Source organism: Lagopus muta, chromosome 1 (assembly GCF_023343835.1).
Source record: "Lagopus muta isolate bLagMut1 chromosome 1, bLagMut1 primary, whole genome shotgun sequence".
NCBI lineage: Eukaryota > Metazoa > Chordata > Aves > Galliformes > Phasianidae > Lagopus > Lagopus muta.
This window is the reverse complement of record NC_064433.1, coordinates 142,745,843-142,773,128: the sequence shown is the minus strand read 5'-3', so window position 1 is coordinate 142,773,128 and position 27,286 is coordinate 142,745,843. Positions and strand designations below refer to the sequence as shown.

The 27,286-nt window shown below is 39.8% G+C and overlaps 1 protein-coding gene across 1 annotated transcript in view; it reads left to right on the top strand.

Moving 5' to 3' along the window:
- The window catches only part of PCCA (propionyl-CoA carboxylase subunit alpha), a 265,701-nt gene that overhangs the window by 48,153 nt on the left and 190,262 nt on the right, over positions 1–27,286 (top strand). The window contains exon 7 of the mRNA XM_048933195.1: positions 26,239–26,370. Within this exon, the coding sequence (XP_048789152.1) occupies positions 26,239–26,370 (132 nt within the window). The remainder of the gene's footprint in view (positions 1–26,238; positions 26,371–27,286) is intronic.

Below are 27,286 nucleotides of genomic sequence, written 5' to 3'. Positions count from 1 at the left end.
TGGCTATTGAGATGCAAGACAAAGGTTGCTAGCTTTTGGGGAAGAAAATGTATGCTTTCATGTAGCAACAACTTAGTTTGGTAATAAAACCATGTAATTATCTAAATGTATTTTTGATAGGATGATATTCTTGCTGTTTTCAAAGCTGCACAGACTGTTTACAGATCACTATGTGGAAACAGATACTGTGAAATTGTTTCTCTTTGTAGAGAGTCCTGTGTATGCTTTCTGTCCAAAAGATAGGTATTGCTAAATTTACACTTGCACGTAGAGAACTGTGCATCTCTACTCCATATGCTGGTTAGAGGTCATACTGACATGTTCTTCAGAACTCCAGCAAAAGAGTTGGCACTTACTGCTTCCCACTCACTTTCTAAGGTATTGTGAATGCTGTTTATATTCAAGCTACTTATTATACAGTTTGGGGATGGGTAATGCATTAAACATTTAGAATGGGGGAGGGGGGAAGCAAAAGATATTCCAGAACATTCTTGTGAATAAAACCTGCCAGTTCATTCTGTGAGCGGTAAAGAATTTCTTCCTGATACCTTGTCTAAATCACAGAATCACAAAATGGCCTGGGTTGAGAAGGACCACAGTGATCATCTAGTTCCAGCCCCCCTGCTATGTGCAGGGTTGCCAACCACCAGACCCTTGAATGCCTCCAGGGATGGGGCATCCACAACCTCACTGAGCAACCTGTTCCAGTGCATCACCACCCTCTGAGTGAAAAAACTTTCTCCTAATATTTAACTTAAACCTCCCCTGCCTCTGTTTGAAACCATTCCCTCCTAGTCCTGTCACTATCCACTCTTGTAAACAGCCCTTCCCCCTCCTGTTTATATGCTCCCTTCAAGCAGGTCACAGCAAGGTTTTCCCAGAGCCTTTTTTTTCTCCTGGAATCCCAGAACGGCCAGGGTTGGAAGGGACCTCAAGGATCTGATCTCTAGCCCCCCTGCCACATGCAGGGCCACCAACCTCTCCATTTAATTATCATAATCACCTCCCTGTCCCTGCTGGCCACCCCTCTTCTGATGGAGCCCAAGATACCATCTACTCTCTTCCATTTTAAAGCCATTTTCCCTACTCTTGTTGTTGCATGCTCTCCTAAAAAAGGCTTTGCTGTAGGCCTGTTCAACTACTGCAAGATCACTGTTGGATTCCCTGGGACCTTCTGAGGCTGCAGAGCCCCAGTGCTCTCAGTCATTCCTTGTGAGGTGCTCCAGCCCTCTTATCATCTTCATGGCCCTATTCTGGGCCTGCTCCAACAGCTCCATGCCCTTCTTGTGTTGTGGGCTCCAGACCTGTATGCAGTACTCCAGATGAGGTCTAATGGAAACACCATAAAAGGGTAGAATCACATCTGTGGACCTGCTGATCATGCTTCTCTTAATGCTACCCAGGATATGGTTGACCTTCTGGGTTGCAATTGCTGCTTTGGTCAAATTTGGAATTCCCTTTGTTAATAGATGCTTTTTGTATGGTCTGGGAAGAGTGATATCTTCACCATTGTATTAATAGACAAAAGGAATCTGAAGTGGTAACTCAGAACCTCAGCTGATCCAGTCAGCGTGACTAGCCAGTGACTAACAGCTTATGAGCTAACAAGTGATTGCGTATCTATAGTTACTGCTGGTAATATTTTTCCCATCTCTAGTTACAATCACAAACTTTTTATGGAGTTCTACACTGTTTCCAAATAAATTGATGTCAAATCCTTTTCCACGTGGTTGAGACTTTTTCCGGTTCTCTGCTCTCAAAAAGCTGGATAGTGCTCACTGCTCCCCATGGGAAAGACATTGACATGAGCAGAAAAACAAACAATGGTGTGTGAGTAGAGCTTGCCTGAGAAAGGAGAATAAGTATCTTACATTTCAAACTGAAAACTGTTTTGTTTTCTGTAGTGACATCTGTCAAAAAATATTTTCAGCCCTGTGTCTTAGTGTTGGACTTTGTGGTTCTGTGTGGCTTAAATGAGAAAGGGTTTGGAATAAAAGCGCTCTTCACCCTGTGCCTTTTCAAATTCTTCCTTGTAGGTTTATAGAGGGAAAGACTTCAGTACAGACTAAGCTCCCATTCCGTGATAGGTCTTTTCCTGACTTCATGCTTCCCAGTGTTTAGTTAAATGAATGGTGCTACTCTGTGTGTTGCTGTGCTTGTTATCTGAGTAAGTTTAAGCTGTATTCTGGGGCACTGCATACTGTGCATCAGTGTGTGTATCTGTCTTGAAGACAGGTGAACTGTTTGCTTTCTAGGAACATGGCTCTTTGGTATTTTGATCCTTTTTTTGACTGATAAAGAATTGCAGTTTGGGTCTAGGTATTTTATATATATTTTTTATATAGTAGTATTTTATATATGTGAATGCTACGGTAATATGCTACTGTACCAAATGTAGCTTTAGTTGAGTTAATGATTATTTGATCTTTGGAACAGGATTCAACCTCAGATAAAATTAAGAGATGGTCTTACTAGTTCTTTGTGTGGGTTGTGATTTTGATTTTAATCTAAATTTTTAATTGTCCACTTCTGGGCTGAGAGGTGGACTCTGATTCAAATTGGTGCAGTCTATATCTGTGCCTGTCTTTAAGGAGGATCAAAACACAATTCTCAAGTATCTCAGTGAATTTTTTTTATTCCTCTTGAAGAAAGAACATGTTATTTTAAGCTGATGTAGAACTGAAATGGATGAACTTTACATGATGGCTGCTGTTATTCATGTTTTAATAGTCTAAATGCATTTAGCAGCAACTTTATCATCTTCTGGGCAGAAGACTGTCTTTCTATGCGTAGGGTTATGCAAATACTGCATGAGCTCTTGCACATAGTGAAGCTGGAAGTATACTTATGCATGAGGGCAGCTCCATAATGTCAGAGGTGGATGTTGGTGGTATGACAGTAGAGGCTAAAGTTTCCCAACAATAGGATGAGATTTAATGACTTCAAGTTGCACCAGAGCAGATTCAAGTTGAATAATAAGAAAAGTTTCTTCTCAGAGTAGTGAGGCATTCGAAAGGCAACCCAAGGAGCTGCTGAAGTCACCATCCCTAGAGTTGTTCAAGAAGTGTGAATCTGTGGCACTGAGGGACATGGTTATTGGGCAGTGTGGTGATAGGCTGATGGTTGGTCTTGATGATCTTAATGGTCTTTTCTGACCTTTATGATTCTGTGAATACTCTGTTAAATTTTGTTGCTGTGCAAGTGATGGCAGCAGAGGGGCAGTCTGATGAAATGACACTTGACATGGATGTGTGTATGAAGCAAAGGTGCACTTTGAATTCCTCTATACAGGGGAAAAAGTTGTACTCATTGACATTCATCAGTGCTTGCTGCGTGTTTGTGGAGACCACACGGTTGCCACAGTGCGGTGGTGTGTGGTGCATTTCAGCAGTGGTGACAGTGGGTCCCTCTGCTGTTGCAGTTTGTTTGAGTGCAGCATGCAGGCTCTTGTTCATACGTGGTGAAAATGCATAGCTAATGGTAGTGTCTGTGTTGAAAAATATTGTTTCTGAGAGCTTGCTCTATCAAATAGTGTTATTGTGCTCTTTGTATCTGTTGTAATTCCATGGAAATAAATAGGAAACTTTGAATTACTGAATTACTTTCAGGGTGACCTACATACGGGTAGAATGTATGTATTTTTTTTTTTGTTTGTTTTAGCTTTGGCTAATGCAAGAGCTGCTTAGGAACCCAATGCATAAATTTGCTTTTTAAAGACAGGTGAGAAGAGTGATGCCTTACCTATCCAACCTGGACGTGTTCAGCTGAACTCAGAAGCTTGGAAAGAGTAAATTCTGCCTGAATTTTTGGGCAAGAGTTCTTGATTCGAATCTTCTGTATGAAACACCTTTTCATCTTGTATTAAGTAACAGTTACAATATTATAGCATTTATTTCTCTTAATCTAGTTCTTTGAAAGTTCTAACCTTTTGCAGATGCTTAGGGAGACTTCTGTGCAGGAAATATGTAGAGTGGAAGACTTGAGTCCAACAAGATTTAGAATTCAACAGAAGTATATTCAGTGTTCTTATGTTGAATAGTTAGGAAGATTTCTACTGTTGTGTGGGGACTAGCTTTGCTTCCCTACTTTGCCAGTACCAGAACTGTATGTATGAGATAAGCTATAATGTTTTATCTACAAGATTTTGTTGTACTTCTGATGTTCATATTAAGTTAGGTTGTATAGTAGATTCTAGTTGTGTTTTTGTATTTTAAGGCAGACTTTTTTACTTACTTCAAACTACACAGAACACTTTCCCTAGTCATTTAAGTGCTTGATAACTTCAGGGTTCATTGCCCCTGTACATTTTTCAAATTATTAGCTTCCTAATGCATACAGCTTTAATTTACCCCCTGCTGATAGACTTAAATGGGTTTTCAAGAATTTTGAAAGTGGACTACTATAGTTGTATTTCAGTGTTGCTTCTGACTGACATAGAATTTCTTAAGTAGCCTCCACAATTAAAGTGATGGGAGGTTCAATCAGCTCCTACGGCAAGCTAAAGATTCTCTTGAAATTAGATTTGTATTTGGTTTCCTGGTGTTTTTGCTCTGCTTATTTCTGATGGTTTGCTTTTTTTGAGTGCTTTTTCTCCCAAACGTAACTGAAATGTGTTGTAGGCTGTATCTGTTTTTCTAATGTTAAATGTTTAATGACAAAACCCTTGCTTTCCTTTATAAAGGAAAGAAGGAAATCTGATGTGCTGTGCACCTCACAGCATAAAAAAAGCCAAATCTGTAAGGGGCAACTTAAATAGTTGAGTATGTTGTATCTATGAAGATGGCTTTACCAAGTACTTATTAAGTTTTGAATGTAATTATAGCTACTTTTTTTGGCTCAAAGTGCCAGGAAGCAACAGAATTATTTTTCTATGAACTGAAGCTTCCATTACAGTTTAGAATTATAGGAGTAAGGACAGAGCATCTGCAGCTCATTTGTGGATGAACTGAAGTCTATACCACTTCTATCAGTACTCTTCTGCCACGTTTCTGTGGAAAAATTGTTCATAAGGAGTTCAATGTCATGCATTCTTCTTGTCTTGTAGATAAAACCAAATGTTGTCATCCTTTCACCCTGTTGTATCTCCTTTCTGCTTTTTGTCAAGTTTGACTTGAGCTGGAGTCCTACACATACACAAATCCATTTCCATTGTTCATGTTCCATTGAAAATTTGTGGCCTGAAGTTGACCAGGTAAAGAAGAACAGAAGAGTAAGAAAAAAGCTCTTTCCAGTATACTAAGTTTACAGGTTTTAGCTGTACTGAGACATCTGTATTATCATTCAGTGCAGGATTTGTTTCTTTATAGATGTGACTCCGTAAGTGAAATATTTGTAATGCCAGATGTTGTTGATGTCATGTAAATGGCACATCAGTCTTGATATACAATATTATGAAAATGGAATTATTGCAACCACATCTGAAAAGTAATGAAAGAAAGCAGCTTTTTGAAATAAAGTATTCCCTTATAAGGAGTTACTAGTAAAATATTCATTGTATCATGTTCTGTTAGCATGAAGTAATCTGAGGATTGCATTCCACTCTAGAAATGACAAACTACCTTAGAATCCAAACAAAAGTTACTACGTTAATAAATTAAAGGAGTTGAAATGGAGATGGAAGTTGGCAAAAGAGAAAGCTGGGTAAGGAACAGATTTCAGCATGGATAAGTTAAGCTTTGTAGCCCACGATTCTGTGATAACTGAATGCCATTGCTAAAATGAGTGAAATAAAATGTTATTAAATAACAAAGTAAATGTTACTTTTGGGAGTTAAACTTGACTGTTGAGATTCCCTTGATGACTTAGTCTCCTGTTGGATTGTAAAAACATGTTTTAATTCGTTATTCCCATAAGTGAGATGGTGGGGTTCTGCACTTTATGTTTACAGCATGAAGTTTCACATGTGTGTGATCTGATGTGCTAAACATCAAAGTTAAAACCACAAATTCCATAATTAACACAGTAACTTCCACGATGCAAAAACTGAGGCTGATCATGTGTGCTGTGTAATTGCAAACTACATAAGCTGAACCTCAGTTTTTTAAAATCGGAGAATCAAAATCATCAAGGTTGGAAAAGACCTTCAAGATCATCCAGTCCAACCATCCACCCATCACCACTAATTCTCACTAAACCACGTCCCTCAACACAAAATCCAAATGTTCCTTGAACACCTATAGGGTCGGTGACTCCACCACCTCCCTGGGCAGCCCATTCCAGTGCCTGACCACTCTTTCAGAGAAATAGTATTTCCTAATGTCCAGCCTAAGTCTCCCCTGGTGCAGCTTGAAGCCATTCCCTCTTGTCCCATCACTGGTTACACGAGAGAAGAGGCCGTGATTACAAAGCTTGTACTTGATAACTTTAGAGGTGAATTATGAGTAGTTACCTCTAAGAAATGCAAAATAACTGAGATAGTAAGAAATGATCTTAGGAATCGAGTAGTTGGTATGTTATACATTATTTTTTGGATTGCATTCTTCAAAGAAATTTAGCATTCAGCTACATTATGTGCCTAGCTTTAGCTGATAATTAAGCTGATAACGGAGATACTTCCAGTGTGAGTTTTCTAAGGCAATTTTGAAACTCTTTAAAAAAAAAAAAACTCTGAGCTGCTTGTCTGTGGTTAACATCACATTATGAAGGAGGCTCTACAAATGCTGGTGTTTGCTATATAGTAGTGCTCTTTCTGTACAACAGAAAGCACTTAATTTTTCGTGTCCTGTTTAATAATTAAAGTGTGTGGAACTGATGTGTATGTCTGTGGATTATAAGGGTATGCTACATCTTGTGCAAATGGTATATGTATCTAGATCAAGAGAAAAATGCTTAGTATGTTAAACATTGTCACATTCCTTTTCTTCAGTACCTAAAGAGCTCATGGGTTTCAAATTTATTATGGTATGCACGAGCCTGAATTGAACCTCCATATATATGAGTTAAACAGGAGCTGTCACGTTACTAGTGCTCAGAATTTGTTTGTGAGAAAGTCTGATAGATAAATGGAGTTATGGCAGAAGTGCAGAATAGTTAACCAGTTCACGGTAACATGTATTTGAATAAAATATGATACAATGGAAGAACTTGAGAGACGTAGGTTGCGCGTAGTTTCAGTTCTGTAAACAGCAAGAACCTCCTGCTTTGAACCGTTCATACAACTGAATAATAGAATGGTTTGGGTTGAAAGGGTTATTTAAGGTCACTCAGTTTTGGCCTCTCCTGCTAAGGACAGGGATGCCTTCCACTAAACCAGGTTGCTCAAAATCTCTTCCAGCCTGGTCTTGAATGCCTCCAGGAAGGGAGAATCTGCAACCTTTCTGGGCAGCTTGTTCCAGTGTCTCTGCACTCTTGCAGTAAGGAATTTCTTCCTAATACTTTGTCTGAATTTACTCTCTTCTCCTTGACCTGTTGCAACATGTTTTCATAAAGAATCCTTCCTACCATTTCTTCTCTTCTGGTACTGGAAGTCTCCTTATCGGAAATCCCTGAGCCTTCTCTTCTCCAGGCTGAAGAGCTTTCTCTCAACTTATCCTTGTAGGGGGAGGTGCTCCAGCCCTCTGTTTGTCTTCATGGCCCTCCTGTGGACCCACTCCAGCAGCTCAATGTCCTTCTTATGATGGGGGCCCCAGAACTGCATGCAGTATTTTAGGTTGGGTCTCAGGCAAGCAGAGAAGAAGGGCGGAATCGCCTCCCTGGTCATCTTTATCTTGATGCAACCCAGGAAGTTGTTGACCTTCTGGGCAGCAAGCACACATTGCTGGCTCATGCAGAGTCTTTTAGCAACTGACGCCCCCAAATCCTTCTCCTCAGTGCTGCTCTCAAGGCATTTCTGTCCAAACTGTATCTGTGCTTGGGGTTGCCTCAGCCCAGATGCATGACCTTGCACTTGTTGAACTTTGTGAGGTTGGCATGGGCCTACCTCTCAAGCCTGTTCTGGTCCCTATGGATAGCATATCTTCCTTCTAGGGTGTCAAATACAACCCTCAGCTTGGTGTCATCTGCAAACTTGCTAAGGGTGCACTTGATCCTGCTGTCCCTGTTGCCTACAAAGATGTTAAATAACAGCAGTTCCAGCGCCAGTTCCTAAGGAATGCCGCTCATCACTGGTCTCCACTTGGACACTGAGCTGTTGACTGCAGCTCTGAGCGTGATTATTCAACCAATTCCTTATCCAGCGAGTGGTCTATCCATCAAATCTTTTTTTTCCAGTTTGACAACCAGGATGTTGTGTGGGACAACAGACGCTTTGCACAAGTACCGGTGGAGGATGTCAGTTGCTCTTTATCCACTGATGCTCATTATCACTGATGCTTGTTCAACCTGGAGAAGAGAAGGCTGCGGGATGACCTAGTTGCAGCTTTTCAGTACCTAAAGGGAGCCTATGAACAGGTGGGGAGTTAACTCTTTGAAAAGGTAGTTAACAGCAGGACGAGGGATAATGGTTTTAAGTTGAAGGAGGGAAAATTTAGGTTGCATGTCAGGGGGAAGCTCTTTACAGAGGGAGTGGTGAGGTGCTGGAACAGGCTGCCAGAAAGGTTGTGGATGCCCTGTCCCTGGAGGTGTTCAAGGCCAGGTTGGATGGGACCATGGGCAGCCTGGTCTAGTATTAAATGGGGAGGTTGGTGGCCCTGCTTGTGGCAGGGGGGTTGGAGATTCATGATCCTTGAGGTCCCTTCCAACCCTGGCTGTTCTGTGATGCTGCTCCCTTATAAAAGGCCACCAAGTTTGTTAGATATTTACTTGCCCTTGGTGAAGCTATATTGGTTACCACTAATCATCTCATTTTTAGGGCCTTCAGGAGGATCTGCTCTATGATCTTGCTAGGCACAGAGGTGAGACTGATTGGCCTGTAGTTCCCTAGATCTTTTTTTCCCTTCTTGAAAATGTGGTTATGTTTTCCCTTTACCAGTCAGTGGGAACTTCACCAGACTGCCATGACCTTTCAGATACGATGGGTAGTGGCTTGGTGGTTTTGTCCACCAGTTTCCTCAGAATCCATGGATGGATCTTGCATGGGCTTGTGCACCTTCAGGTTCTTTAGATGGTCTCATCATTAACATCAGGAAGTTCCTTCTCCCAGTTCTTGTCTTTGCTTTTTGCAGCTTGGGTGGTGCAGCTAGAGCCCTTGACTGAAGACCAATGTGAAGAAGTCACTGAGTACCTCAGCTTTCTGTGTATCCTTCTTCAATATAGATTATTCTTTGCTTTAGTATAGCTGTTCATGTTTTTGATGTAATGCTGAAGAATGAATAGCAGTGAAAATAAAGCCCAGTATCAAACAAAAATTTGTGGGGAAAAAAAAAGAGGAGATGGAAGCAGCTAGGTTATAACATCAATCACATTTTCAATTGTTCAACTCTTAAATGGCGCTAGATTTTTTTATTTCAGGTGTGTGGTAGCGGATGCTACAGGGTAAATGTAATTATATTACAGTGCTACTGATGTCTGTTGAGTTTATCTGTATTAGAGCAGAATCCAAAGAATTTACTATGCTCACTAAATCCCAGTAGTACTAGATGTCATACATATGTAAAGAAAAACTGGTTTGTGCTTCTCCTTCCTTCCAATTCTGTTAGCATCTGAGGTAATGTAAAAAGGACTAACCTAAGAGTCAATGGAATGTTGTGAAGAAAAAAAGCCTTAGCCTATAACTAGAGAAATCTTAATCCTAGTATGTACAAAAACAAACAAACAAACAACAAATTCTCCTCAACCCCATGGCCCACAACTCTCTTAAATTCAGAAATCCAGGCAGTTCATGTGGCTAAACAAAGCAGCATTCAAGGATCTTATTTTTCTCTCCTCTTTCCTGAGTTAGTGTCATGCTCCTCGCATGGAAAGAGTCTTGTGTAGTCCATTTATAGTAATCTTTTCATCAGAAGTCTTGTTTAAAGTGTGAGCAAGGAAGGCCAATAATTTTCTCACTTTGTGTATTCAAGCTTATACTTCATTGTATTTATTTAAAAGACTACTTAATGTAGCTTTTATTTTTTTTAAAGCATAAATTCCTGGTGTTTAATACAAATTCCTAAAAAATCTCTAGTACTTGGATACTAGTTTCTGAACTGTAGCCCTTAAAATTAGAGGGCATAGTTTTCTAGGAAAGAAAGTGACAGCATTAGGCCCTGGTTTCTGTATTTTTGGAACTTCTCCTTCCTATAGATAATATTTTCAAATTCTTTTGAAATGTATTTATATGCAGAGTGAGAAAGATTATTTATTCCAGACACAAGTTAATAAGTTCCTTATTGCCAGCTCTACTATGTAAGCTATTTTCTGTATGTGAGAGTATTGAGTATATTCTGTCAGATTATTTTTGCATAGCTGGTATCTCTAGCTCCCTTGCCAGTGCTCATTCCACATTGATTTTTGCTTTTGACTTTTTAATTTTCTGGAGAGGCGACAATGAATTTTATAGACACAATCTATCTCATAAATACACTCTTCAGATTGTGTTTTGTTTAAAACTGTTCACAGGGTCAAATTTTGGCAAGGGGAAGGAATAAATTTAACTTGTCTCTGAATAGTTAATGTGATCCCTTACTAGGATAATGAACAGATATCATCTTGGCACCATATTTAAGATAACCAAATATTTCACACCAGAGGTGATGATCCGTTTTAAAGCTTTGCCAAGCTGGTGCTTTTTGTTCTTTGTTTGTAACACTGTGCTTACTTTGCTTCCACTTGAGACTTTTTGTGTCAGGTTTCAGTGAAGATCCAGGCAGGATGAGGGCTTGGGGAATGTTTGGCTGATGCAGAAATATTTTTCATCAATAGCTCTGAAGCTCCTCAAAATCTCTAGCTTGAAGCGGGTTCCCTGTCTTTCACCCATGAGAGATGTTACTTTTTGGGAAGTGGAAAAAGATCTTCCTTACTGAACAGTCAGTAGGTCTCTCAGAGAGAGATGGTAGGCACTGTTAGGCGTTTTAGTGATGAGTGGGTTACTTTTTAGGAGAGTGAGATGGAGCTTGTATGGCAAATGCCTTTCTGTTCCTGCGTCTTTCCTCTGGGGACTCCAGAGTGAATGTTTCGAGTCCCACCGCAGTTCAGGCTCTCAGTGGCACTGAGGTGAGACTGCAAGGCAGGTAGGAACAGGGCCTGCAGTAGCCATTTTCACTCTTAAACAGCTGCGTGAAGATGTAGTTTCACAATCTCTGTAAGCTAAACTATTTCTATTGATGTGAGGAGTTGTTGGCCTTGATGACTTGTTCCTGCCATCTTTCTTACGTTGGGAATACTGTTTGTGTAATCATCTAGAGCAAGTTCAGAGGTAATCCAGAAAGGTGAGTTAATGCTAGTGCCAGCAAAGTATAATGGAGTAAATACGAGAAATGAAGAGCTTGCATGTCAGGATCTCAATTTTGTGGCAGAAGGTGCATTAGTTTGACTTACAATACAACGTTTCTAGACATTGGTACTTAAGTTTGTTCCCTCTTCAGATGAATCCCATCAGAACAAAGCTACTGCCACTACTGTTATACAGTCTGCAGGTGACCACAGGGTTATTGAGAGGACTTTGAGACTGTAAAATTGGGTGTTGTTGATTACACTGCTGAAATTAGACTTACTCTAGCATCCTGCATTTATTCTTTATGTGCATTTGTGTTGTTTTTATTGCTGCTATCAGTATCGTGTTCTCTGTCCAATTGCCTCCCCTGTTGAGCACAGAAAGTAGGCGGTGACCGAACAGATTCTGAACAGAGAAAAGGTGTGTTTAGGGCAATACATTCGTATCTAGGATATGCCCCTTCTTGTGGCAGGTATGATGCTGATAAGTATTAAAAACAAACAAATAATAATAATAATAAAAAACAACCCCCAAACAAATACTGGGATAAACTTGTTTGGTGTATCAATGTTCCAGATTAAGTTACAAAGTCAACTTTCCTTCTGTTGCCTTTTTACTGCTATTCTTGTAGTATATTCTGCATTTGCTTTGAAGATTTTTCTGCGGTTTCATGAGTATCATCATCTGTACACACAGACTCTTTGAACATCCTTAGTCATGATTTAAAATCTGAATTTTTCTAAGAATTCCCAAATAAATCTAGCCCAAGGAATAAATTAAGAGGTTGGACTTCTGGAACTTCTATTGCATTTCACCATTTTCATATGCCATCTTAGGTGCTCTTGAGACATCAGTTTTCATTTTAAAAAATAATTGTGGATATCTGACCAGTTTCTATTAGTTTCTGTTAGTTTCTTCCCTGTGCTGTTCATTGTCCACTCTTAACCTCTCATTATTAAAGTGGGAACATTTGAAAATAAAGAAATATCAACTTTTTTTCAGAATTATTGCCATCATTTAATAGGTTAACTTCCTCTACAGGCTGAAATTTGGGAATTTAGGCCCTTATCCTGCAACTGTTTAAGCATATGTAATTTCAAGCACATGCTTATTTACAGGATCCAGATTTGTTTGTCTAATTACTTTATAGAATGAGTGAAGCCAGACTGTTCAACTCTCAGGACCATCTGTTGGGAGAGGTGGCAGGAGGAGAAGGAAGAACGTGATTGTGTATTTCCTAAAAAAAAAAAGACTGTTCCCCTTTTAGCTACTAGAGCAGATTTGTCTTTCAGACTCAGAAGCTGTCTTACTTGAGTTAATATAGTAGGTATTTTTGTCATGATGTTTTACCCTGAGTTCACAATGATTGTGGTTCATGGGGAACAGGGCCAGAAGGGGATTTCATGGATTGGTTCATAAGTTCCTATAACTTCTCAAGTAAGACATATTGATACACATCATTGACTTGTTTCATTTATGACACTGATGTAATGAGAGGTTGTTATCCCAAACTTGTAGCACTGTGGTTATTCTAATACTGATGTTCCATTATTTTAATAGACTTGTTTAATAGACTAAAATATGCACAATTCCATTGTTGCTTATGCATGTCAGCCAAGAACTGTAATATACATAGTCAAAATACTTAGTGGTGTTTATGATCACATATTGTTATTTGTTTTGTTTGTTTTTGAAACTGTTTACCTTTAAACTGAAGGCAAAAGGCCAATTCTGCTGCTTTTATTCATGCAGGAGTATGCAGGAGGACTACAAGAATAGTGTTTGTTAGAATCACAGAATCACAAGGTTGGAAACGACCTGCAAGATCATTTAGTCAAACCAACCTGCCATTCCTATTAGTACTACAAGCTACTAAACCACATCTCGCAGCTCCTCATCCAGGTGCCTCTTGAACACTGCCAGGGACAGTGACTCCACCACCTCCCTCCCAGTACCTGACCACTCTCTGAGAGAAAAAGTTTCTCCTAATGTCCAACCTAAACCTCCCCTGGTATAACTTCTATCCGTTCAGAAAAAAATATGGTTGCATGCATTCTCATTACTTGAAGATAATAAAATTAAGTTAAATATTTTTGTTAAGTTTGACTACAGAAGTATCTGACTGTTTTGGTTGAACATTCACATTTAGAGGACAATGCATTTGAACATAGAATGGTTTGGGTTAGAAGGGACCTTAAATATCATCTGGTTCACCACCAGCTTAGTCTGCCCAGAGCCCCATCCAGCCTGGTCTTGAGCACCTCCAGGGGTGAGACATCCACAGCTTCTCTGGGTAGTGTGTGCCAGTGCCTCTCATTTGTTCTATCACTATCTGCCTGTGTAAAAAGAATTGGTCTCCCCTCCTGTTTATAAATTCCATTTAAGTATTAGAAGTATATAAGTATTAGAAGGACTCCCCCAGAGCCTTTCCCTCTCCAGGCCGAACAAGCCCAGCTCCCTCGGCCCCTCTTTGTAGGAGAGGTGTTCCAGCCCTCTGATCATCTTTGTGGCCTCCTCTGGACCCACTCCAGCAGCTCCACGTCCCTCCTGTACTCCAGATGGTTTCTCACAAGGGCAGAACTGAGGGAGACAATCCTCCTCCCTGCTGACCACTCCTCTTCTGATGTAGTTCAGGGTAATGTTGGCTTTCTGAGTTGCAACTGCACGTGCTGTTGAACTTGCATGAAGCTTTTAATCCACCAAAACCCCAAGACCTTCTCTGTAGGGCTGTTCTCAATTTGCTGTCGTCCCTGTTCTTAATGTCTACCATATTCTTCATGATGCAAGACGAGCTTAAATAACAATTGGAGAGAGAGCAATGTATGTACCAAAGAACTAAATTGGCTGTTAGAACATAATGAAATCCCTCAGAAACTTCTTAGAATACTTTCCACTATAAATAGGGAAAATCAGTTTTTTTCATTTACTTAAATGCAGTGTATTGAGCTCCTCTCAGTGGGCAGCTGTAAGAGCTGTTTATCTATCATTACAGGGTAATTAGCCCACAGTTTTCTCCAAGGATTTGTGTGAATGATTTTAATGTTTTTTATTAGTCTTCTATTAGTAATATTATCGCATGCATCCTTTTAAAAATATTGAGGAGATAAGACAGTTGTGCTTAACAGAATTGTGAGATAGCCATACTAAAAAGATCCTATATTGTCAGACACCTGTTATCCTATATGTGTATGAGTGTTCGCTCAAATGATCAGGCTGTTGCAGAAGTGTCACTCCCACACTGCAGCTTCTTTTTTCCTAATGCTTCCGCAGCTGTTGCGAGGAGTTCCCTTTTTCACTGCTTGACCCAAGCTGTCTCTTCTCAGCTCTTTGTTGCATCCTGTGATGAGCTCCTGGTATAATTAGATGAGCTCATCATTCAGAGATGGGAAGCTTTGGATGTCTTTGTTGTTGTTGTTGTTGTTGTTGTTTAAAACACGAATCATTTCATTAATCTAATGGGAGTTACTTTTGGTTTTTGAACTGAGGGAGCATCATAGTTTTGTCCAGAGGTAAAAATCATAGAACCAGAGAATCCTTAAAGTTGAAAGGGACCTCTGTAGGCCATCTAGTCCAACTCCCCTGCAGTGAACAGGGACACCACAGCTCAGTCAGATTGCTCAGGGCCTGATCCAGCCTCACCTTGAAGGTCTCCAGGACAGGGCATCTATGGGCACATCTCTGGGCAATCTGTTTCAGTGCCTCCCCATCCTCACTAATGGTCCTTTTTCAGTCCTCCTTGTACCTTTTCTGCACTTTTTTGCTGTGTGCTTCCTAGTATGACTGGTGGCAGTCTTGGCTGACAGTTGTCACTTCTGCCCCTCCATTACTGGTGTCTTTTTATTAACTGCATGGTCAGCACCTGCAGGTTTTGCTAGCAGGCAGTATGTTGGTTCAATGAATTAAAACTCGTCTAGGGAGAGGAACTAACCCAGAAATTGTCCCAAAAGTACATCAACATGTAGACACGCACCATTTTTTGGTTGATTTTGCTGCTTTGTCTTTAAGGAATATGTTCTAGTATGACTACTTCTGCAAGCTAGACATTATCTTCCCTGGTGTCAGAGCTGGCAGCTGTTTGTCAGGAAGTAATTTAGTATCTGTTGTGTGAGGGTGAGGTGGGGGATGCTGAACTATGCCAGCCCACTGAGAAAAGAGAGCTTTCATTAGGTAGAATGGAGTTGTCCATGTTAAAACTTGGTCTGGGCAGTTGGCACAATCTCTTATGTATAAATGAAATGTCATTTTTTCAGCGTCCTCTTTTACAACATTTGAGAAATGATAACTTTCAGCATAATTGGTGTGCTTTGCTGAACAGTTTCTCAATAGATAGCATGGTTATTAGGAGATCATTCCAGGCTCGCTTATCGATACCAGTGATGCTTAACTCATCAGTGAATTCATGTTGGGAGCTTGGGCATTCACAGGGTTTGATTGGTTGTATGAACATACACTATCAACATGGTCTGACTTAAAAAACATTGTAGTACATCTGCGGAAATACTCGTAATTTCTTTTAACTTTATTTCTCTTCCTTCAGTTTCTGATTTATTGCAGAATTTCTTGCAGGCGTGCAGTTGGTATCTTTTCACTCCATGCTCCGTGCAATGTCTCAACAGTGGTGCTAATTTCCTGCTATTTCTCAATCTCTAAATGTATTCTCTTGTCTCTTATTCCTTAAAAAACAAGCAAACAAACAAAAAAACCCAAAAAAACCCAAAAAAAACCCAAAAACAAACCCACAAAACGAACCCAACAACCCTAGAAGCTATGGCATTCAAAGTGCACTAATCAGACTACAGGCTTGCATTCATTTTCAGAGCTTCCCATACATCCTGTAGAAAATGAGAGGTAAGATAACCATATGAGGAATAGTTGTTCCATGTCCATGCACTTTGATTGGTTCTAACATTGTTATTTGAAGTGTTTAGGCTGTACTTTTTGAAACAGTGTTCAAATACTGAAGACTTCGTGCATGTGGTAAACTCAGTCCTTGGTAATGCGTAGTATTGGTTTGGCTAGAAGAATGCTCTTCTGTTTCCCCCTCATCATTCTATCCTGCTTTTTCTCCACAAGTGCCTGTTTTTCATTTAGAGAAATGTATATTTTGTGTTAAACATCTCACTGAGCATTGCTTGCCAAGCTGAAGTTTTTTTCTAGCAGGCTGAAAGCCAAGTGGGCTAGAAAACAAAGTGCTGCTAACTTTCTTTACTGAATTTAGACTGTCTGGTAATTCCAAGTGCTTTTTTTCACTCTGAATTAAAAATACAATGTGGGTGGAATTGTAATAATAAAAAAAAGTTTTCATTTAAGAGATGTGTTGCTTTCGAAGAATAAATTGTACTTGAAGTGCTTTACTTGAGAATGCAGTTAATGATGTTACTGGGCTATGGCTCAAATGTGTTCTTTAATTGATAAGAAAGCACATCAAGCAGGGAATCTCTCCTACCTTACTGACATGTTCAAGGTAGTTCTGTGCAGCACTGACACGTTGCATTTAAAACTGAGAGTTTACAAGTAGTGCTTTGTTTAATGCAAAACTGTGCGGTCAGGCAACGAAGACACTGGTAGAATTTTTGGTTTTGGATGAAAGATGAAATGGTCTTCGTGAAGCTAGATGATTGGGCAGACTAAGATTACACTTGTTAGTGTTTGCTATTTCCTTTGTGCATAACTGATTTCTTCTCTTTATCTTCGTGTAATCAGCAGCTATATCCATTTCCAGGATCTAATTGAACTTAATGAAGAAAGAGGTTGGGCTGTTAAGCTTCCACATTCTCTGCTCTTTGTGCCGGTCATGGTGCTAAAAAGAGATGAGTTAACGTAAACCTGAGTAGGCTGCTTAACCTTCTTTCTCTTCTGGAAATGTAGATGCAATAACATTTGCAGCTGAAAAGACTCATTCGCAGTTTCTAATGTTTAAGGATGCAAATGAAGCATTTTGTCTCTTCTGTCGCCTGGAGGTGTTAAGCGAGGAAACAGAAAGAGGTTTCTAGGATTAGTTCCACAGACTTCTTTTATCATGTTAAAATCAAGGTTGGTTTCAATGCCGCGAAGTGAAGAAAAGCAATGTGGAAACTATCCAAGGAAAATTCTTACATTTCATTTGTTTCTCCCTAAATTTTTGGGGTTTTTCATTACTCCCTGTGAAATTGAATGCTCAAACTTCTTGTAAGACAGCAGAGCTAGTTCCTGTGCCTGCATAGTGGATGTGTGTGTAATGTTTTATAGGTGACAGAGCAATGCATCATTGACACTGGCATGCCACATACAGTATGTTAAAATTCCTATTACAATAGCTTTACTTTCAGAAGAGCTTCAAAAACTTGGATAATTTAGATTTGCATGTGGGTTTTGGACTAAGGCATAAATAAGTATACCGTCTGAAGCTTTTTTTTTTAAGTGAAATTATCAAGTAAGGCTTTAGCTTTGATGGTCACATACAAAGTGAAGATTTAAAAGAATAGAGCCCCAAAGGTATTCTTTCATTTTTCCCACCAAATCTTAAAGCTCTGAAGAAGTTTCTTCTGTGTGTCTTTCACTTGAGAAGATAATAACCTGGAAATTGACTAGCTCTGTTTTCCACTCTAAAAGTGTAATGTACACTACGAAATGTTTGGTTAATGAGACATTTTTGATTTTCGAATGCAATATTGAATTGATGCAAACACATTTACCCTTTGTACACTCACTGTATGGCACTATGGCTTCACAACTTGATCTAGATATACTCTGGCTGCTTCCTTGTGCTTATGGAGGTCAGAGAGGTGCAACAGTGCAGTTTAGGTACCCTTAGACTGTGTGTATGCTGATTCAGCAACAGTGTCTGAATTTGTTTAAACTGAGCTTGAGTGTAATTTAACAGATTGATAACTTTCTTCCTGCCCTATGAATGTTTAAATATATGTATACTGCAATTTAGAAAGCATGTGGGTTTAGTTACTTTTATACGTATGATACATAAATGTGTGTTCTTCCCACATTCTTAGGATGCATTTCAGGCAAGTTTAAGTGGACCGGAGTAAGAGGGGCCTTTGTTTGATCCTTTGCACTTCAGTGACCAATGTGAGCACATTCACACCAATATGAAATAAATGAAATGTGTTTCTTATAGTGGCTTAAAAGAAGTTTGTTGACCTTTGTAATGGGAAGAGACTCTCTTAGTAAATAAGTGGGCTTTAGCTGTCTTCCTTTTTCTTTTAGAATGGCTGCTGAGCATTCTTCTCTTTTTCTTGTTGAAGATAGTGATTGTGAAAATGCTTTAGTGTTCTTTAATTTCAGTTCTGAGAGCTGCGACAAACTTCTCAAATGCAGCTGTGGTCAATTTCAGGTAAGGCCTTTTTACTCCGTTAGCTTTTCCGTTTTTCAGATAAATGCTTTTGATGTGTCATTTTCTTACAGTGTATATACACCTATTTAAATCAAGTACAGAGATTGAATAGTGTAGTGTCACAACTAGCTTCTAAATTGCATTGTTTCTGAGCCAAGTAACAACAAATTTTATTTCAAAGAGAACTTAAAACATGCAGTGAGGTCTGGCAAGTCGAGCAGCACATGTCTTCATTTCCATCTCCTTCACTCCTTCCTTCCTCAAGCGAGTTTCCTGGGGCTGACACCTTCTGAATTAGCAGTGATGGACAGAGTTGGCCTTTTTCTTCCCAGTCTGGTTGCCACAACAAGCCACCTGCCTGCTTCTCATGCAAACTCAGGTGATTGTGATACTCCTCCCTTTCCTACCCTCTAACGAAACAAAAGCTGGACCTCCAGGAATATCTACCATTGCCAAAGGCAGGTGTAATTGGAAAGAAATAGGACGCTACAGCATTCCCCCTCTACCATCTGCTTATATTACATCAGTATTCCCTTAACAGGTACTATGGTGCTCTTTTTTGAGCCTGTATAGAAGAACTTTTTCTTCACTGCTGCTCTCATTTTTTAAAAGTATTTTTTCTAATGAAGGATGCTGCTGTTGCTGTAAATGTCGTACACACCCTCTTTCTCCTGTTATTCCTAAGACTTTCTTCCTTCAAAAGTCCTGCTTATTCCGTTCTAAAAATGTCTGGAGAAACTCTTGGTTGCTGAACAGCTGGAGGGTTACTGTTTTGGTGATGCATGACAGTACCTAGGCGTGCTGCTGTTTTAAGCCTTCTCCAGCTGAAAGACTGCTTTAAAGGAAGTTCTCCATTTGCCAGTGTTAAATTTACAGACTACATGGACCATTTCTGTATGTGTGCTGTATTGTGAGCTTTAAGGATAGTAACTTCGTTGCCAGATTCCTATTCTTGGAGCTGATTAGGTGGTTTCTGTGCATCTTAGCAGAAAGCTTGACTGCATTCTTTCATCTCTACCACATTCAGTTGTTGAGCGTTTTATCAGTTTAGTATTTTCTAACCTACTGAATAAATGTTTCCTATACAACATCTCCCAGGGGAGAGTCTTTCCCAGTGTTCATAGTTACTGTATTGTGAGGTGATCTCACAATAAAGCATCCACTTCTTTTTCTGAGTCTCATCTGTCTTTGGATGTTCCACCTGGCTACTTTGGATTTTTTTTCTCCTTACTGCTTGGCTGTTATCTGGGTTGTTTAAACCTGTGTTGTATCTTCCATTTGCCACCAGAGCTGCTTTTCAGCCCTGTGTTTTGCCTTGTGATTTGTGGACTTTTGAGCTGACTTAGCTGTTCTAGTTGTTCTTGAGAATGTCAACCTTTAGTTGAGCTGCTTATCTGATCTGCTTTATGTGTTGCTGCAGGCAGCTGCATGTAACGGTCTGTTTCCTTCTGATGAGCTATGTGCCAGAATAGCTCTACCTACGTAGCAGCTGATTCCTGCTGTAGACAGGAGACCGTATCTGTGGCAGATACCATTTTTTCTGGAACTCTTATAGTGCTTATATAATTGCCAGACTTCTGCTACTTCCTTTTCCCACTGGATCTGCCTCCTTAATGGGGTGTGTTTCAAGAGGGCAGTAAAACTCAGGTAATCTTTCCTCAGTGTGAGAATGAATACATTTGTCAGTCACAAGCAAGCTTCTCATGGAAACCTTTTCCCAGTTTTCCTGGGAAGTAAAAAGGTGAGGGTTGAAACTGAACTTTGAAAACCAAACTTATGATACCATTTTCTACTGAAGTTCGTATCTTTGAACTTTCCTTAATGATCTAATTCACCAGTGTGTTCTTGAGTATGTATGGTAAGTTGAAACCTGCACTTGCTATTAGTTCACTGCAGTCTTGTTTCTGATTCTGTTCTGAAGTTGCTCTACTGCTTGATGGCACTTGCTGGTTCAAAAAATGGGTTTGCTTCAAGATTCAACCATTCTGTGATTCAGACGATGTTGCTCTGAGAAGCAATGTTTTAAAGTTTGTTAAACAAAACAAACAAAACAAAACAAAAGAGAAATACAGACTAAGTACAAGAGTAGGCCAATATCTCAGCACTGTTGCTTCCCTCTCCAGCACACCTGAGAGTTTGAGGATGTGCCTCCCCAGAAGGAGCTTCTACATAATTGCATGCTCCAGCTATTCTTCCAGTGCTCATTAAGCCTTTCTGTTAGCTTACTTTAACCCATAAAACAAGCCCCCAGAAACCTAGGCCATTTTCTCCCATGTTTGTCATCTGTATCAACTGAGTGGGCCAGAACCTGCTCTAGAGGAAGGGGGTAGGATGGTAGGAAGGGACATGCAGGAGAAAAGGGAGAGAGCATGGGGCAGAAGTGGCTAGGTTCATTAATTTCCTGCCCCAGTCACTCCTGACACACTTCTAGGCTCTGAGTTTGCTCAGCTAGAGGTTCTGGGGTTAAGCACTTTTCTCGAGTGAATTACTGTTGTTTTCTATCTTCCAATGGGATGCATCCTGAGCGTGGGTAATCTTCAAAATGTGAGTTTGAAAACCTATGATCCAGTGGCTGTATGCAACAGATTGTTTGAATTCTGCTGAAGACGTTTAAAACCAGCTGTGGTTACCTGGGGACATCTATTTTCAATAAGGCAGGGCAGCTGCAATTGCTTCTGAGATCCCTTCATCCTTTGTTTCCTCAGAGATGGGAAACATTTTCCTACAGCTGTTTCAGGCACCAAGGAATGAACAAGCACAAAAACCTGCATTAATGCCATTACTTCTGTGTGGTGAAATAATTATAGGGGCTCTTGCAGCTGGGCAGTTGGAGTGCTTTGCCACATCATTGTGGCTTGAGTGGAAGAATCCGCTTGCCAAATGGTCCTGAAAGCAAACACAAAGTTCTTGGTACCTGTGTTTTTCTTTTCTCTAGTACAAGGGATATCTCCTTGGCTGGAGCTGCTCAGGCTGGTGTTATGTGCAGATTCAAACATCTTGGCTTGAACGAGGACACCAAAAAGCGTGCTTAATTGTCTATAACTAATGTGGTAAAAGCAGAAAAGTTTAAGCATGGCTTGTTTTGTCTAAAGCAGAGTTGGAACTGGTCTGTCACTCCCCGCAGTGCTGAGAGGCCTAGCAGTGATTTGGCTGTTTTGCCACATACTCAGAAACCCACAGAAGAGTGTTATGTTACTAAGAGAGATGGAGATTATTGTATAGAGGCTGACTTTATATTGCTTAATGTATAATGAATTAATTGTGAAGTTCTGCATCCAGGAGGAGAAGTAAAGGAATCTCCTCCTTCAATCTCAGAGTGTGTCAGAGGGGGACAGTTTATTTCCAAATGTTAGGAGGATGGCTACTTAATAGGTGTAGTTCCCTTCAATCTGCTCCAGACAGACAGGTGTTAGTGATGGAATGTTGTCTGTCAAACACAGCTCAATTGCAGACTCCCTAGGTGAGTTCTCCAAATCTTGCCCATGCTTAATCTACTGCTCTTGGAAACATAGAAGGTTGGCGTAAACTCTTCAATATCTGTTTTTTTAGTGGAAGAAATAACTTACTGGATATGGAATGTATTCTGAAAATGTTCTTTTATATATTTCCTGTTAGTAAGTACCTTTGACTATGCAAAATAGAAAGCTCTGATACAAGTTTGTTTCTGAAGAAAATGGTGGGTATGTGTTACTTTATTGTAAAGCTTGACATGTTCTCATTCAGTTAAAATCTTCAAGGTTGGATTCTGCTATATAGTGTGCGGAGGAGTAATAGAGCTTTTGGAAGAACTGTTTTGATATGGAATGTGTGAGCTTTTGTGAATGTGGTGAGATGTTAATGGATGGGCTGTCATTAGGCACTGGTAATTGTTTCTTGCACAGTTTCACTATTTCCATGTTTATCATAGAACGCCAGTTAATAAGTGCTGGTATTTATTTATTTTGGGAGAGCTTAAAATGTTGTTACATTTTTATGTTAAACTTTTGGCATTTTCAGTATCAGACACTAGAGTTCTGAACTGATCATTTAGTATGTTACTTGTCTGTTGGCAATGAAGTAGCTGAGGCATTTTTCTGGATGTGAGTTGAGTTCTGAGTTGACAAGATTTGGCATAGAGATCAAGTAAGCATCTTTAGAGAGAGATGAATTTGAAGGTTGGACTACTTGGTGGATAAATGGTTGGATGATCACAGCCAGAGGGCTGTGTTCAGTGATTCTATGTCCAGGTGGTGGTCAGTCATGAGTAGTGCCCCCCAGCAGTCAGTCTCTTCAACATCTTTATCAAGAACCTAGACAATGAGATTGAGAGCATCCTCAGCAAATTTGGTGATGATACCAAGAGGAGTGGTGCAGTTGATACAACAGAAGGAAGGCTGACAATCAGAGGGACCTGGACACGCTTAAAAAGTGGGCCCATGAGTGTCCAATAAGGTTCAAGAAGGTCAAGTGTTTGCATTTGAGTTGGAGATAAGCCCGGATGTGTATATCTGGAGAACAACTCATTGAGAGTAGCCCCATGGGGAAGGGCTTGGGGATTCTGGTGAATTGGAAGTTTGACATGAGCCAACAGTATTCAGTTACAGCCTGGGAGGCCAACAGTACTGGGTTGCATCAAAAATGGAGGTGGCCATCAGGGAGAGGGAGGTGATTGTCCCCCTCGACTCTGTCCTGTTGAGGCCCCATTTGGAGTGCTGCATCTAAGCCCAGGGCCCCCAACACAGGAGGGATGTGGAGCTTTTGGGGAGAGGGTCCAGAGGAGAGTTACAAAACTGATCAGAGAGCTGGAGCACCTCTACTATGAGAAAACAGAGGAGAAGGCTCTGAGGAGACCTCATTGTAGCCTTCTAGTACTTGAAGGGAACTTACAAGCAATAGGAAAACTGAGTTTTTACACCATCTGTGTAGTGATAGGACTGATGGGGTAATGGCTTTAAACTGAAAGAGAGAAGATTTAGGTTAAATGTTAGGAATTTTTCACTGAGAGGGTGGTGAGGCTCTGGCACAGCTGTCCAGTGAAGCTGTGTATGCCTCAGCCCTGGAGGCACTCAAGGACAGGCTGGATGGGGACCTGCATAGCCTGAGCTGGTGGGTGGCAGCCCTGCCCGTGTCAGCAAGAGTTGAAACTTTCAAACTCAAGCCATTATGTGATCTTATCTCCTGTTAAGGTAAGGAGATTTGCAAGAGTTTGTCCAGAAGTCCCTTCAGCTGAGAACGTGTTTTTTATGACAGTTAATTCCAATGTCACATTAGAGAAGATGCTGATGAACTCTATACGGGAATAGAATAGCTGGTGTCACTACGTTGCTTATTGTTTACAATTAAATGGCAGTTCTTCAAAAGTCACACTTGAAACTGAGGAGTGCAGGTGCAGTTTGTAAATTCTGAGATTAAAAACATGCATTTATTAAAGACAAACACGTGAGTTGCAATAGGTAAGATTTGCATTAATGCTCACCTGCTGCCCATCTTTGGATACTTTATTTTTAACAAGAAGTTGTGTGCATGTGGAAATATTACAGGTCTACAAGATTCCTGTAGCAAATATGTTGGATGCAGCCAGTTTATTTCTTGAAACGTTCTTGGATCAGAGCAGGAAATGAACAGTCACTTTGAATGCCCAGATAACAAGGAAGAGAAAAGAGACATTAAGTGGAACAAGATATCTCCTAAATGTCTTTTGCTGGAAAGATTCATGCTCGCTAGTGCCATGAATGCAGTTCCTATCCTCTCCTGTGACCTCTACCTTTCCCTGTCTTCTGACAGAAGGTTGGAAGAGGAGGAGAAATAGTTATTCTATATCTCTTCTTCCTCCAGCCTTTTACAGTAGAATGTTGGAAATAGATTGTAGCCTGGAAATCTTAGATGATCTGTAACAACAGCAGAAGTTTTGGATTAGCTATCTTGATGAAGATGCTGTGTTTGCTGGTAGACTTGGAGAGGAGGAAGAAGTGGGGAGAGGAGGAAATACATAGTAAAGGTGGTGTTTGCCAGGTTTGCAAATGCCAATATTTTGGCAGAAGCTGCAGAAACAAGTCTTTTCTAGTTGAGTGATATGGAAAGAACAGCTTAATTTCCAGTTGCTATTTGTGTAAGCATTCTTCTTCCACAAAACTTTGAGGTTGGATTACAGCCTAATGAGAGAAGTCTGCCCTGCCTCCAAGTGTATGCAGGCACCGTATTGAAAATGCTGTTGTTCAGATTGCAATCTGCTGCTATTTCTGAAACTATCAGCTCCAGACTTTGTGTTACTATAATTTCAAATATCTACTCCTTGTTTCTCTACTTTAAAATGTTAATTCCTTTATGTTCTACTCCTTTGGCATTGATGTATGTACTCCCTTATGCCTGTCCTTCTGTTCCCTCCTCCCTCCTAGTGCAGCGTTCCCAGCTTTTGAGTTTGTAAGACTGCTGTTCATCAAGACAGTATTGCTGAGTTGCTGAGCTAATAAACTTACTGTATTAAAGAGTTGGGCTGAGATTTGAAGAAGAAAGACAAACATAAAAAAAACCTCTACCCCAAAACAATGAAAAAGATGCTTTGCATTTGGTTTGTATGTCCTTGCAGTGAGCTTTTTAGTGTTCCTGTAATACTATCTGACACTCCTAATACATGCAGTATGAGCACACATCAGAAATGAAACACAAGTTCCTGATATAAGAGATGAAATGTTTGCTATTGCATCTGTGTTGTTATTCCATGAACTGCCCATCAGTTGGAAACACCTTGTTTTAATGTATCTTACACGTGTCTTAGATCTGGGCAATAATCAATGAAATGGCTGGAAAAAATTGTGCAAAGCCCACGTGCTTGTTCTTTTGATAGTATTATGGAATACCAAAGTTACCTGAGACATGCACGTGCTCAGTGATCCGTCAGTAATTTTCACTTGAAACAGGTGTGCTGGAATTGCTGTTAGCTCTGTGTAGTACTGGCACTTGAGAGGTTTAAAAAATGCCTGTGTTCATCACTGAAGTCTACTGCTGGCATAGAGAAACAGCAGAAGGGGAAAATACAATTTGATGTTCTACCTACATATTAAAGTATATTATGTTGACCAATTTCCGCATCGATATTAAAGAGTTGCCTGAAAGAACTGGGAACATTTCATTTGTTACATTTTTTCCCCAGATATTAAATATGTTTAGTAAGAAACGATGGTTCCATTTTAAAGTTTAATTAAGATATGGGTTTAAGGAATGCAGAATGAAATTCTAAACTGTACTACAGCTTAGTGAGCACATCTTTATAAGTTACTTCAGCAGTTATAATGGTGCACTTGCTAGCTCTACTTTCTCAAGGAATGTGTCTGACTTTCAAGCTGTAGTACTTCCACTTTCAGCTATTTTTCTTTGGTGTGGCTTTGATTCATACAAATGCTAATTATAGGGGCTTTGAATCTGTGTGTATACATAGCTTCACAAGGTCATACACGTTTTTGAATGAATTAGCTGAAATGCTGCTTATGTTTTGTTGGGGTGTTGCATAAACAGATTATTAGGTCTTCTAAATATTACTTCATTAATAATATTTTTACTCTTTTTAAACTTGAAGGCAGTGATTGCAGTAGGCTGTTGATTTTTAGTTTAGTCTTCTCAAGTTGTATCTGCTTTGTCTTTGCAGGCAGCAGAAGGTGTCACCTTCATCGGACCTGACACGCATGCTATTCAAGCTATGGGAGACAAGATTGAAAGCAAATTGTTAGCCAAGAATGCAAAGGTCAACACAATCCCTGGCTTTGATGGAGTAGTCAAGGTGAGAAACCATTAGACTACTGTCTGCTCTCTGAATCAGTGCCTAAAACAATGTAGACCTATTGAAGATCTGATGCATAGTGTAATTATAAATTCAACTTCATTTTCAATAAACGATGTAATTAAAATCAACGTAGAGATTTTTACTAAAAAGGGAAGTTTGGAAGAAGGAAGATGAGGAAGAGTGCTTTGTAATAAATTATATAGTAAGGACTGCTTGCATGGAGTCTGTAAAATGTCTTGCTTTAAATTCTATGTGAAGGCAAATAAATGTGTTTAATCTGAGATGTGCCATTCTATCCCTCTAAGTGTCTTTCCTTTTTTTGGATTTTTACTTTGTGTTTATGTGTTGGTCTCTTAGAAGCTTTCCTGTACTTTTACATATCATCTGTGTTATGTAGGTAGAAGAAGTGTTTTGCCTTTAAACCTTTGTGTATGCCTAGATTTTATAAAACTTTGATCACCAGTGTTGAAATTTCTTATTGCTGATCTCTTTAAGTAAAATCTTTTTCAGATAAAATTTGAGTAAAACTTAAGAGTTGCAGGAAAGTGAGAAGCTTGTTTCAACAACGTTTTTGTTGTTGAAGAAAAGAATATATTTTTATTATTCTGTTGGCTTCTGTTCATCATAAATCTTATTTATATGAGGAAATAGGAAATTTCAGTGTTATGGGGAACAACTGAATGTATTGATAGAATGCGGACTGTACTTCAAGAAAGGACATATAACTAAATGCTGTTGTCCTGATAGTTGTGTTAGTAAAGTTGGATTTTAAATCCTTAGGAGGGGAAAAAAAAAGGCCAATTAAATGAGAAAGATGAATATAAAGGGGCTAACTCTCCACGTAATGATCTGTTTTGATGAGAATATGCAGAGAACTTTCCTAATGAGAGCATGATAAAATTCTGAGATGGCT